General features: G+C 36.3%; 1 protein-coding gene across 1 annotated transcript in view; it reads right to left on the bottom strand.

Moving 5' to 3' along the window:
* The window catches only part of LOC100376571 (E3 ubiquitin-protein ligase RNF4-like), a 20,793-nt gene continuing 6,457 nt past the window's right edge, over nt 1-14,336 (bottom strand). Inside the window, exons 3-7 of the mRNA XM_078009408.1 lie at nt 7,256-7,436; nt 3,901-3,987; nt 1,344-1,482; nt 764-866; nt 1-386 (exon numbers count right to left, since the gene is read on the bottom strand). Coding sequence (XP_077865534.1) covers nt 237-386; nt 764-866; nt 1,344-1,482; nt 3,901-3,987; nt 7,256-7,436 — 660 coding nt within the window. The 3' untranslated portion in view covers nt 1-236. The remainder of the gene's footprint in view (nt 387-763; nt 867-1,343; nt 1,483-3,900; nt 3,988-7,255; nt 7,437-14,336) is intronic.

The following is a 14,336-nucleotide window of genomic DNA, read 5'->3' on the forward strand; positions in this document are numbered from 1 at the left end:
TATTATTCCCAATCATTTTTCAGATGTTTCTTAACAAAAAGCATAAATGGTGTTCCAGCTTTGCTTCCAGCATGGAAGGGGTCTATCACCCTCACAGCTGCCATGAATCAGTAGAATCAGCTCGGGGGGGTTCTTGGTCTTGCAGGTATCTATATCATATTTCAGCATAGGGATAGTCCATTCACGGTGGAAGCCAGGATGCGTAGTAAACAAAGCTCAGACTATGAAAATAATTTCTATAGAAAAATAGGATGAAACTGTCTCATTGATATCTTCTTTCTACATGCTGGACACCTATGTTGTGACTGTATAGCTCCCACTATGCATTTATTACAAAATATATGACCACATACAGTTGATACTAAATGCCGTCTATTGGATTTTATCTGAAAAAAGAAATAAACACAAAGTTAAGATTATTAAATAATGGCATGTTGACAATAAATAGTTCACCGTAAATATGAGATATTTACTATACCCCCGGTACTCTAAATGACTAACGTCTACACAACCAATCACAGTTGTTAAGTTGAATAACACTGCTTACATATAAGCACTTTATGGCATGACGTATTGCGAAAGTGTAATGTGACTCCTGTGAAATATTCACTGCTACAAAAATTGTGGTTTTGATAGTATAGACAGTTCTGGGAAAATCAGTTGCTACGGTACACATTCATGTTGCATGGGACTCACCCCAACCATAAGCGTAATTACGATGACAGTGTTCTATTTAATGTTTTGAATATATTAGTCTCGGTACCTGTTTCTCATCATCCATACATACAGGACATGTAATACATCTTCTAACTGGTGATGTATCTACTGTTGTATTGTCACTTGAACCAGCATTAAGGCCATCAGGACTGGAACAAATAGAGAAAGAACTTTACTTAGGTGGCCGAAGAGAAGACGTGTAGTGGCGTTAAGCTAGGCGATTAGGTGCCGTACGTGAGCGCCGGTTCGAGTCACGCACACAGTACGTGTTTACTATAATTTGACGTAGTATTTACCTTGTCGTTTATTCAGTGTTATTTGCTTACGGTACTTCCTATGTCAACAGCAACTATCAGTTTTTAAGATGTATTGGAGATTCAGTTAATTCACATTCATCAATAAATTCTGAACAGTTCGATACACATGAATGATGTATCGAATGTTTGAGGAAACTCAAATTGTACAAATTTTAGAGAACAACCAACTGGTTGAAAGATGAATATAAACAAGTAATTTGTTATTTGTTTTTTCACTGCTATCTAAGGATCCAACTTGAGGGATGCGAGTTTCACACTTCGCCCTGTGGAGTAAAGTGTGTTTGTACAAAAAAGTTCATTGAGACTTACCTTGTGTGCATTCCTACATCTAAAACAACAGGAAGTATCTGAAGATCATCTTCATCACTGCTACATTCAACCACATTGGGATCAATTTCATTTACCCTTTGTGATAGATGCATTGCACGACGATGACGATTTCTAGAATCTAAAACAGATAGGAAAGTTCAGATAAGTACCATATTGTGAACATCTACCAATATGGATAATGACTATTGGACTAGTTATATTTGATCTTGTTTTAGATATCTCTTCCAATCAATACCCAGGGTTATGTGCTGGTAAAAGAAAGTTTCTCATGCACATGAAATTGTCTAATATTTGGGTCAATCCAATTTAATATTACAAACCCCCACCACCCTGATATGGTCAATACAGTGTGAAATTTAGTGGGTCTTGGGTGGGTATGTAAATGTCCCAGGATGTGTAGATTGTCTGTTTCGTCAGGGTTTCAAATGACTAGTGCACAAATATGACACAAATAGCTACGATTAAGATAATCAAATTGGTGGATCTGAAACCCACAGACAAACCAATAACCTAGCTATAAACTAGGATGAACAAAATGGTGGATTTGATGACCTACTATGACGTAAATATCACATGACACTGAAACCCACTGACCTTCCAATAACTTTATACCTAGCTAAAGTAGGATGAGCAAAATGGTAGATTTGATGACCTACTATGACACAAATGGTCCAATAATTCATCTAGCTATAAACTAGGCTTAACAAAATGGTGGATTTGATGACCTACTACGACATAAATATCACATGACACTGGAACCCACAGATGGTCCAATAACTCATTCAGCTATAAACTAGGCTGAACAAAACAGTGGTTTTGACAAAAATATCATATGTCGCTGAAACAAATGGTTCAACATTACCAAGCTAATCTTCTATTACAGCAATTCCAGGCACATATTTGATGCTGAAGTAGTGCTAGATGTTGATAACTTACTAGAATAGGTTATACACTTTGTTTTCAAATATACATAAGTTGTAACTAGAAATATAAACATCAGCTGCAAATCAGAGGAATCATTGACAGATATTGCCCACAATGTTTTCTATTTTTGCTACAAAGTCAGGTACACTAGACTTTGAGGCGCGTCTGTCTTTCATTCACTTTTGGTCAGTCATCGTGTTGATTGCGTGTCCACAAATCGGCATTTGTCCAAGTTGTTTAAGCACCACGATGGAGAAGCAAGGAGTCAAAAAACAGTTGAAGTGAGAACAAGAGTTGTCGATTTGTATTTTCGTGGACTGTCATTAGCTGAGATCGAAATGGTGTTTGTTACCACCGAGAGTATACTGCCAGGAAACTGACAACATTATAGACTATGTCGAAAATTATAAAACATTGTGACTGCGCATTTACGGACAGGAAATTCAACAAAAACTACTTGTGTACGGCGGCAACCATCTCCAGACGTGTGATCGTGTGTTGCCAGTGATAGGCTTTTTAAAGCGATTATTTGGTGGCACGTCAACCTTTTGGTTCTCATCGTCGAGAACTAATAATCGAATAACATCCATTCTACTTCATGTATTCAATTTCATTATTGATATACTGGATGAAGTCTTCATAGGACATTTGTTGCAGGCACTTTGATCAATAATTCTGTCATGATCAGTCGGTCAGCTGGTTCTGTAAAATAGCTCTCCCGGTAACTAACGTTCTTTACAGTGCCACCACTTTATACGCCCCTCTCACTGAAATAACATGTGACGTAAATTGAAGTACGAAACTAAGTTGAGAGCCTCGATCGTTCATTGGAGGAGAAATTCAAAACTAATGTACCGCCACTTTTATAGGCGGAGCTTTCTTCCGGTGCGCTTCAAATTGCAGACATGCTGTCTGCATTATTTGTAACAACTTCTGTAAATATGAAAACAAAGTGTGTAACCTTTTGTAGTAAGTTATCTAATAATCTAATAATCTAATAATCTAATAATAATCTAATAATCGAATAACATCCATTCTACTTCATGTATTCAATTTCATTATTGATATACTGGATGAAGTCTTCATAGGACATTTGTTGCAGGCACTTTGATCAATAATTCTGTCATGATCAGTCGGTCAGCTGGTTCTGTAAAATAGCTCTCCCGGTAACTAACGTTCTTTACAGTGCCACCACTTTATACGCCCCTCTCACTGAAATAACATGTGACGTAAATTAAAGTACGAAACTAAGTTGAGAGCTTCGATCGTTTATTGGAGGAGAAATTCAAAACTAATGTACCGCCACTTTTATGGGCGGAGCTTTCTTCCGGTGCGCTTCAAATTGCAGACATACTGTCTGCATTATTTGTAACAACTTCTGTTAATGTGAAAACAAAGTGTATAACCTTTTGTAGTAAGTTATCAACATCTAGCACTACTTCAGCGTCAAATCAGTGCCTGGAATTGCTGTAAATGACTGTACAGACAAGAAAAGGTAACGCAGTAGACAATGACAACATTTCACTAAATAACCTTTGTTTTCAGTTCCGAAAAATGTAATTGATCCTATTTACTTGCATTACAGAGAGTGGATTAACAATTGAATACTAACCGCTATCACCTAGACACACTACAGGACTTTGAGTCAGATCAACAACTTCTGAATCTTGTGTTAAATCTACTATAGCTGATGAAGAATCTGCGAAGGGAAAAAAAATCAGTACATCATGTGAAAGTTATTAGTAGTAAAATCGAAATGAATGAATTGTTCCTAGTTTTAGTCATTGTTGTTTCAGTTGATCAGTCTAAGCTCTAAGCCACCACCTATATATAAAAACCACTTGCTTTAGGCAGTCCTAAAAGTATGAGCAATCTGTGTATAAAAGATCACCTGATCCAGCAATATTTCTGCAGATTTGCCCCGAGTTTGTTCAAAATCTAAAATAATAATTAGCATTCAGTTTATAAAAGAAACTTCTACTTCCTCAAGTCAAATATACTTGATTTTGATCATCTCAAGTAAATGTATTTTTACCATCTCATTATTTTCTGGGACAAATATGTCAAATGTACGAGTTGGTGATCCTGTTTATAAAAGACCATTTTAATGAATGGTTACTATACACAGGTTAAACTGTATGCTGCATTTGCTCTGTTAGAAGCGTATCTCCAATAGAAGTGCATATAAACCTCAAATCATAAGTAGAAACACTGCTGTAATTTAAGCAAGTGCATGTACTACTAATAGAGCAAATATGGTATATAAGTTTATCTCAGTATGACAATAAATTAGGTCAGTGTTCATCTGAGTGTTATGTCACACAACCTTGGAATGTTATAATAATGACTTCAGTGTACATGTAGATATTTATGTACATATTTAATCTGATCATGGCCCTAAATATTTCCCATTTGTGCACAGTGAAAGCATAGAACCACAATTTCTATGTATCATTACTACGGAGCAATTATGTACATTTAGTCAAAAATTAAAGAATACCGGGTTAAATGGGTAAAAGTATGGTGTTCAACAGGTTAAAGTTGCACTCTGAGGTCATTTATCAAACTTTATTTTGACTGGGTTCCTGAAACTATTATGTGAAATATTTGATGGTATGAATATGTTCAAATTGATGGACAGATTTAAGGATTTGCTGTTGTTCTGAATTAGTGTAGGCTGTAGTAATTCTTAACAGATGTGAATGGTTTTGTGAATTCATGCACAGCGCAACACCACTAAAAAATGTTAAATAAAATTTAAGCACACAATGGCAAAGGAAGCTTTAATACTCAGACATACTGAAAATCATTAAAAAGTGAATGTTTAGTACATATATTTCCTCTCAATATATTCATACCAAATAAATCATATAATAGTCCCTAGACCGCAATAAAACATTATAAATGACCTCAGAGAATAATCTTGTTAATTTACAAGGACTTATAGAGGATCTCATTCGTGTCAGTATGAACTGGTGGCAGGTTTATTGAAAATGTGTACAAGCAAAGGCTCGGAAGATACGAAAATTACTACACAAGCTTATTAAATCTGATAACACATGGTCACGTATTTATCCTCTGTATCCTCTATATCAGTTTCAAACCTTTTTGTCAGCATAAATACATCGGAATTAGAGAGCCAAAGGCTTCCTAGCACATTCTGTATTCAATTGCATAAAGTTTACTGACAATTTATAGTGACTGTTAAGCAATTTTGCTGAAATAATTATGTACATGTACTTGGCATTTTACACATTTTTAATGAGAATTCTGTAACTGGTTTGTCAGGTGAATAAATGCTCTGCACTTCCAAGTTGAGCTTGGGAGAATTAGAAACTAAGAAGTACATACTGTATATGCAAGTTTAACATCAAACTGTACATTACCAGTATAAACCAGAAACATTAAAACATATATACAAACTGTTATTTCAAACAAGCCATTGAGAATGTCACAGTTCTCTCTGTTTTTGTATTTTAATATTCAAAATGTCAGCATGTATATGATCTTTTTTGTACAAGTGCATGTACTGGTTCTATTTTGGAATGAATCTTGACACCAATAAATATCGTTGAAGTGCTTGAACACAATTGTTTGTGAAACAAGTTTGAATCCGATTGGACAGGAAGAATTGTGCAAATTACAGATGAAAATTGCAGATTTTCGTCAAACAAAATGGCTGCCACTTGAACATTTCTGGATTTAACTAACACAAATCAACTTTTGTTGATGTACTAAAACTCAGTAATCTATTTACCAAAATTTAACGTATTGTAAGATTGTGAATTTGAGTTATAAGCAGAAGTGTACACACAAAAATGCTGACTTTCGTGAAACAAAATGGCTACCAGTCAGCCAAATTGCATACAATCTCAATAAAAAACAACATGCATATCAATGCTTCTGTGTACCAAGTCTGAATAAACTTAGTAGTTCTAAAGTTATAAGCAACATTGAACAAAAATAAGTATTTTTGACATACAAATAGTTGCCAGTCAGCCATTTTGAAAAAAATCAGAATGTAATGAATGTGCCTCAGTGTGCCAATAGGTGTTACAAGTACATCAATGTTACAGAATCTGCCAGCACAACTTGGAGATAATGCTCTACACACAAAATGTAGGGATTTCAAGCAATTTTAGGGGAAAATATGGCCGCCAGTCAGCCTGTATGAAATATGAACAAATAAATAATCTGGGGCATATGTATACTACCATGTATCAACTATATACAGAGTTTGAAAAAAATCATTTCATGAACTTCTGAAATAATACAATGAATGAAATGAACATTTAACAAACAAAGGCATGGGGGGGGGGGGGGTTATCAAAACATTCAATTGATACATGATACCATAGTTGTCCGGGCAACCACACGTGCCGGGGTAAACACTGAACCCCCCCCCCCCCCCAAATTTTGATACAATAAAGAAATTGTCATGTCCAGGCATAGACAAGATATTTTTATCAGAATCATAACAGTCAGCAAGTTTACAAACTTCAGGACGAAGCTGTAGGGATTTTGTTGGATGGCGACAGGGATGCCGACTTGGACTTTGAAGGTTTTGACTTTGACAAAGATGGCAATGGAGATCTGAGAAGTTTTTTCAAACAACTATGAACTTTCGTAATTTTTACTGTGTAAATTCGTAAATTATTATTGTATGACTATTGATCTGGTATTTGGAAAAACCAGAAATAATTTTACGCAGTTTAACCCCTGACATTTTAGTTCATTTTGAGTTCACGCGTGTTTGCAGCAGTGAAATCCTAATTCAAATGATTTCTTACTGTCGATTTTTATTATTTCTGGTTTATTTGTCATTATTATAAGCAATAAATTATTTTTGTTTTGCAGGGGATGTCCGGGCATAAGCCCACCCCTTTTTTCAGCAATTTTCCATGTTGAGCACCCAGTGCGCTTACCCGGACAACTACGGTATATGTGATGTATTATTGTGACCATACCTGAATCTAGTTCATCTAGATCTTGCACTTCAAATGTAATTGGTCTATCGTTTATCCGTGGTATATGGTTATTAGGTGGTGTATTGGTGCCGCCAGTATTTCTAGTCCCCCTTCGAGACCCACTTGATGACCGGCTTTCACCACCAGAGGGTACAGGTCTACGACGCCTGGTACTAAGTAACTGAAATAAACATAAAGAACATATAGCAGTGAAAAAAGCCAGTCATCTTTGTAACGACCACTTAATATTTTTTTAAAGTTTTTTTTCTGCCCACATGTTTCTTGCTAAAACCACTTTTTTCAGGCTTTTCTGTCAATTCAAAACAATTATTTTTCAAGAAAAACCTAAATCAAAATACTTCATTACCAGTGATAGCAATTCAAAAATAAAAAGCTCTGCTTTTTATAAAAAATTCCATCACTGCATAACAAGAATTGATTCTTATACTGAAGATCCTTGTTTAAAAGCATTTTTATTATTCATAACACAATGCAAAGAAGAATTTTTTTCTGAAAAAAAGAATCTGGATCTGGATCTTAACATAAATCTGGTACCAGTAGGTACTATAAATCTGGTACCACTAGGTGACATAAATCTGGCACCACTGGGTGACATAAATCTGGCACCACTGGGTGACATAAATCTGGCACCACTGGGTGACACAAATCTGGCACCACTGGGTGACATAAATCTGGCACCACTGGGTGACATAAATCTGTCATCGCTAGGTGACATAAATCTGGCACTGCTAGGTGACATAAATCTGTCACCACTAGATGACATAAATCTGGCACCACTAGGTGACATAAATCTGGCACCACTAGGTGACAAATCTGGCACCACTAGGTGACAAATCTGGTACCACTAGGTGACATAAATCTGGCACCACTAGGTGACATAAATCTGGTACCACTAGGTGACATAAATCTGGCACCACTAGGTAACATAAATCTGGCACCACTAGGTAACATAAATCTGGCACCACTAGGTAACAAATCTGGCACCACTAGGGGACATAAATCTGGCACCACTAGGGGACATAAATCTGGCACCACTAGGTGACATAAATCTGGCACCACTAGGTGACATAAATCTGGCACCACTAGGTGACATAAATCTGGCACCACTAGGTGACATAAATCTGGCACCACTAGGTGACATAAATCTGGCACTACTAGGTGACATAAATCTGGCACCACTAGGTGACATAAATCTGGCACCACTAGGTGGAGGTGGCATAAATCTGGCACCACTAGGTGACATAAATTTGGCACAACTGGGTGACAAATCTGGCACCACTAGGTGACATAAATATGTCATTGCTAGGTGACATAAATCTGGCACCACTGGGTGACAAATCTGGCACCACTCGGTGACATAAATATGTCATTGCTAGGTGACATAAATATGTCATTGCTAGGTGACATAAATCTGGCACCACTTGGTGACATAAATCTGGCACCACTAGGTGACATTTTTTCCCTTTTTGAATTGTTGTCATAAACACTATTAGCCAGAACTCTCAACTAGGGGACAGGTTTGTAATCAGGAAGCAGTTAGTAATAGGATTTTAACAGTACAGGAAAAATTTGTAACTCTACACTTTACTCTCTGTGTACGAATTAACTAGGACAAGTAAATATCACTGAATGATATATAGACCATTAAACTATGCCAAGGCTTCATGAATGCAAACATACTCCACTCACAACAAGGCAGCAATTACAGCAGTTTCACTATAGTATGTACAACTTCTATAAGATGATTGATGACAATCATTAGTGTAAAATTGAAATATATATAATGTGTGGAGAAGGCTGATTACACTGGCTCCAGTCAAGGTTTTTTTCATATAGTGCAAATAAGTAAAGTTGACATCTCTTGTATTGAAGAACACCACTCTGATTGGATGAATTACAGTCACATGACATGAGTCAGAATAATTATGCAAATCACACGAACATTTCATTCTAAGAATGTCAGCAGAATGAATCATGCAAATTTTAACACTTAAACAAGCAATATTATGTGTCATTTAGCTGACAAGTTTATACAGTAAAACCTGTCAAATCGACCATGCCTGGGACTGGAATCTATGGTCGGTTTTCAGAGGGAGACTGTTTACTCAGGGTAGGCGTGACTTTGATTGAAACAACAATTACATGTTTGCTACAGTTTGCCCCCAGTGATTATATTTACATTTATTTATTGTTTCAATAAAATACCAAACAAGACATGAATATTATGGTATGTACATGAAATCAATAAACATTAAAATAACTGTTTGAACAGACCGGTAAGTATCATGTATAGTAACTGAAAGCATCCATTTTGAATGACATCACAACATAAGTTCACATGAGCTACAAATGTACATGTAATTATCATAATTTATGCAGACAGTCGATTTTGCTGTTGAGTCAATGAATCAAATTACGATGTAAAAAAATCATCAAGTTTTGTCTGCTTTAAAGAACATCTTTTTTCAACAATTTTGTTTTCCGTCAGAAATTTGAGATCTTGGATATCTGTCAAGTAACTGGAGTCTTTGTTTATTGCAAAGTTCTGTAATCTCGTCAACATGTCTAGCACATCGCCATTCGTCAAGTCACGTCAACTCAATGTCTTTTGCTTGTTGAAGAAGTGATAATGCAGTGTGCTTTATTGCAACTGAAAGTGATGACTCCCATCATTTGTTTATATTCGGGGTCATACTGTCCAGACACGACGCGATGCGTGGGGTCTGAAAAACTTAATCAGTTGCCATTGTTTTACTCGTTACTAGTTACTAGTAGTGTGAGATTTGGTATTGTTTCTGTGACGTTCATGGTAAATTGAACACAATGTACACTTTTTAGGTCCGGCAGACCGGATTGCTAGACAGCAAATGGTCGATGTATTCAGTGTGAATATTGGACTTGGAACTGATCAATGCGACCAGTGTTTGGAGTAGACAGTGGTTGGATTTCACAGGTTGTTTTAACATAGGCGTCTAACGAGAAATTTTGGGGCTACATAAATCGGTTGGTTCTGACAGTAGGTCAGTTTATCAAGGGGTCGATTTTGACAGGTTTTACTGTAGTTGAAATGCAATATTTTGAAAATTACAATAAAGATGAAAACTTTATGTATTAACTCTGAATTTGAGATGACAAAAATCATTAATAAATGTAAACTCCGGGGTATATGTTGATTTACCGCAATTCAGATAGAGAATCTTTAATCAGACTGAGGGTCATGTTTAATTAAATGTCAAAATGGCATTTTCCTTTCTGGTGACTTGAGGTCACAGGCCAAACATTACAAATTATGAAACAGCTAGATTGGCAAACTATGCAAGTTCTAAACAGATGTAATGTAATTTTGGCATATTTACTCATTCAACACTAAAACGAACTACAGTGAGTTGTTCTATGGTCATATAACAATAAAAATAAAGATAAAATAAAATAGAATAGAATAGAATAAGATAATATAAAACAAGCCATACATGGCACAGTCCCTGTTAGTTATCAAATTTAAGATATATAGTTTTATTTATAGTAATATAGCTGGAATATAACCATGTCAGGAATATGATTTTTTAACATTAAAATGGTAGACATTTGTATCTGATCGTCAAACAAGTACTTGTCCATATTGAGAGATATTGCTCTGGAACAGCATTCATGTATATATATAACATGATGTATAACAAATATATAAAATTTGAATATATAATCAGTCAAAGCATTTAAGAGATATGGCTTTAGAAGCCCAATCATTAAAACAAAATGGCCGTCAGTCAACCATTTTGAATCCAATCTGAAAAATAAAATGACATGCATCAGGAACCCGTAATGTCTAATGTATGTACCAAGTTTGGACGAAATCCATCCGTAAATGCCAGAAAAGCTTGATATTTGATGATTTTTTAGCACAAAAATGACCACCATTTGGCCATTTTGAATAGGATCGTCAAACCAATATATCTGTCTATCTATGACATGATGTATAATGAATATTTAAAATTTGAACATAATCAGTGGAAGCAATCAAGGTCCCATAATGTCTAATATATATACAAAGTTTGAAAAAAATCCATCTGTAAACAGCCGAGAAATGCTTGATTTTTAGGATTTTTTAGCACAAAAATGGCCGCCATTCGGCCATCTTGAATCAGATCGTAAAACAAAATGATGTGCATTAAGGTCCTATAATGTCCAACGTATATACAAGGTTTGAACAAAATCCATCTGTAAACAGCTGAAAAATGTTTGATTTTGATGATTTTTAGCACAAAAATAGCCGCCATTCGGCCATCTTGAATCAGATCGTGAAACAAATTGATGTGCATATGTATAATATCATGTATGATGTATGTGTGAAGTTTGATTGTGATTGGTCTAGACATTTCTAAGATACAGGTCCGGACGCACGAACGCACGCACACACGGAGGTCAAAACATAAGTCCCCGTTTTCGAACTGCGTCCGAACGGGGACTAAATAAATTACACTACATTATGGCACACTCTTTGGAAAAGGCGAGCCTCTTTTAATCCGACGTACCCACACAAATTCGGCGCACCCACGCAAATTCAAGGCTAGTTTCTCACTGCGCCTCCCTGCTTGCCGGGCTAGCCCACGGTGCACCCTCGCCTCGTCGCTCGTAATTTTTTAGGTGCATCGCACTGTACACAGAATGCTAAATAAAGCTAAATAATATTACAAACACATAAAGGATCATAGTGGAAAGAATATTTTTAATATATGCATCTCTGCTGTAACTGTAAGGGTGGTGTGTAGTTGTGCTGCTTCATATTCAATATGGGCTGGATCACAGTCTTGAGTGCCGGTTAGGAAACGATTAGATTTCCAGGTGCGTGTTTGGGTGTTTAAATGTTTTTTTAAATCCAAATGTAACACCACTTTGGAAGCATCCGAGTTGCATCTGAATGAGATTAGCATATCATACAGTACAGTTCTCGCGGAAGCTTTGGCTTTTGTGGCATCATTGTTGCCTACGCATGGCTTCATTGTCGCCTCAGCATCGCATCATTGTGGCATCAGCTTCGCGTCATTGACAATTGAAGCTGTGTTCGCCTCGCTTATTCTGTGGCATCATCGTGGCCTCAGCTTCGCAGTCTCATGGCATCAACATGGCATCAGCTTCAAAGCATTGTGACATGAGTATGACCTCATTATTTTCACACGGAAAGGCAGTAGAGAAAAACACATGTACAGAAGTATGATATGTAATCGATTTGAAATTCAAGGCGGTAAGGGGAATAAAATATGACCAAGAGTAAAATGACATTTTAAAAATATATCTTGTTTATTTATTTAATGTTGTGAGTATTGGGTACCAAAAACTTTGTGAAGTACATTGCAATTTGCAAGGTGACGAGTGTCATATTGACTGCAAGGAAAATCGTGATCAATTTAAATCACACGATGCAATCGTCGTTCAGATACAACGCAATTTGCTACACGAAATGAAACTGTTCTTGTTATAAAATTACCTTATTTTCGTTCATTTTATTTGCTGGTAAGAGAATAGATTCAGATTCCTCATTTCGGTGGTATTTTTCTGTGTTTCGTTTAGTTTTAGCAGAGTCCGATCCCATGCCCGGACTACTACTACATACAAAATACACGTACATCGCCTGGTGCGTCGGAGTTGTCGCCTGCCATCTTGATACAAAGTTCCAAAACAAGTGCGTACATTTCTAACTATGATTGGATGGTTGTGGTGGAGTCGGTCTGGTAAAATTTTACATCCAATTTTCAAAATTAAGTCACGATCAGTGACCTAAGCTCGACCTATACATACTTTAAAAGTATTCTCACAAAAAATATTTTCGAATAAAAACGAGCCACATGCCCTGTAAAAAATTGAATAGCACTTGACATGCAGAAATAATTTATTGGGCTTCAGAAAAAAACGTGTCCAGTGGTGCCCAGTCGATGAACAATTTGAAACCTATGATACACACAGAAGTCATTCGATACTGAATATCATCGACTCCAATCTGGTTTACCTTATTTCCCAACTTGCAAAACTGATTTGTATCTCAGCCCCGTTTTTTTTCTTCTTTTTTTGAACTGAGGTTAAATCCCGGTCGTTTGTCAAAATATACCGATGTTTTTTAGTGAATAATTGTGAAGCCTGTCACAGCACAAACAAACTATGTGAATCGATGCAGGAGATTGGATGGTACGACGACCCTTAAATTAGCGTCAAATATGCTTTGTTACAACATCATTGATTGGCTGAGAGTCACATTGATTGGAGCACACAACCTGGGTCACAGAACCATATTTGTCCGTATTATCAACGGGACTTTGCGAGAGAACCACACCCACACTTTCAACCATTTTTAGCGCGGAAGTTGCCAACAAATGTCGAAAAACTCGTGAATTTTATGGATTTGAATAAATAAAGCTAGCGATTAGTAAGACTGGTTAATAATATACCCCCGATGCTCTTCGATTTTTTTAAAATTTTATTTCAAGGTGAGAAATGGATAATTGTAGTTCCATCGATTTTAAGGCGACTGTTTCACCACGACAACTCTATGCCGTGTTGTAGTTTCACGAGCTAAAACAAAAATATAGATATAATAAATAGTACTTGTTTAATTATTTGGTTTTACAGCCCGCAAATTACGGGACATGATCCCCATGAATTACGATAAATAAATGCTGATTGTGTTGAATGACGAACGTCGGGACCGTTTGGAGAAACCAACGGGGATATATTCCAAACAAATTATTGGGACACGGTCGGTAGACATTTCAAACAAATGAAATTATTAACGAAAGACAAGATTTTTACAGATATTTACGAACATACTGTCATACTAAATATATGCAAAATTGACAAATACACAAAAAGTTAATATTAGGTTTTATTTTAGCCTTGGAAATATTTTCTTTCACTCAGTCCATGCGTGGGACTTCTATTTAGCTTCATGGTCCTTCGGCTTGTCTTCTCCTTGGGGGAAATAACAATAATTATACAAATCGTAAACTCAACACAGTCAGGAAAAGAAACCCAGACAACCATGTCGTACTTCTGTTGAAATACATTGTTTAAA

This window comes from Saccoglossus kowalevskii, chromosome 10 (genome assembly GCF_978046115.1).
Source record: "Saccoglossus kowalevskii chromosome 10, keSacKowa6.1, whole genome shotgun sequence".
In the NCBI taxonomy this organism is placed as follows: domain Eukaryota; kingdom Metazoa; phylum Hemichordata; class Enteropneusta; family Harrimaniidae; genus Saccoglossus; species Saccoglossus kowalevskii.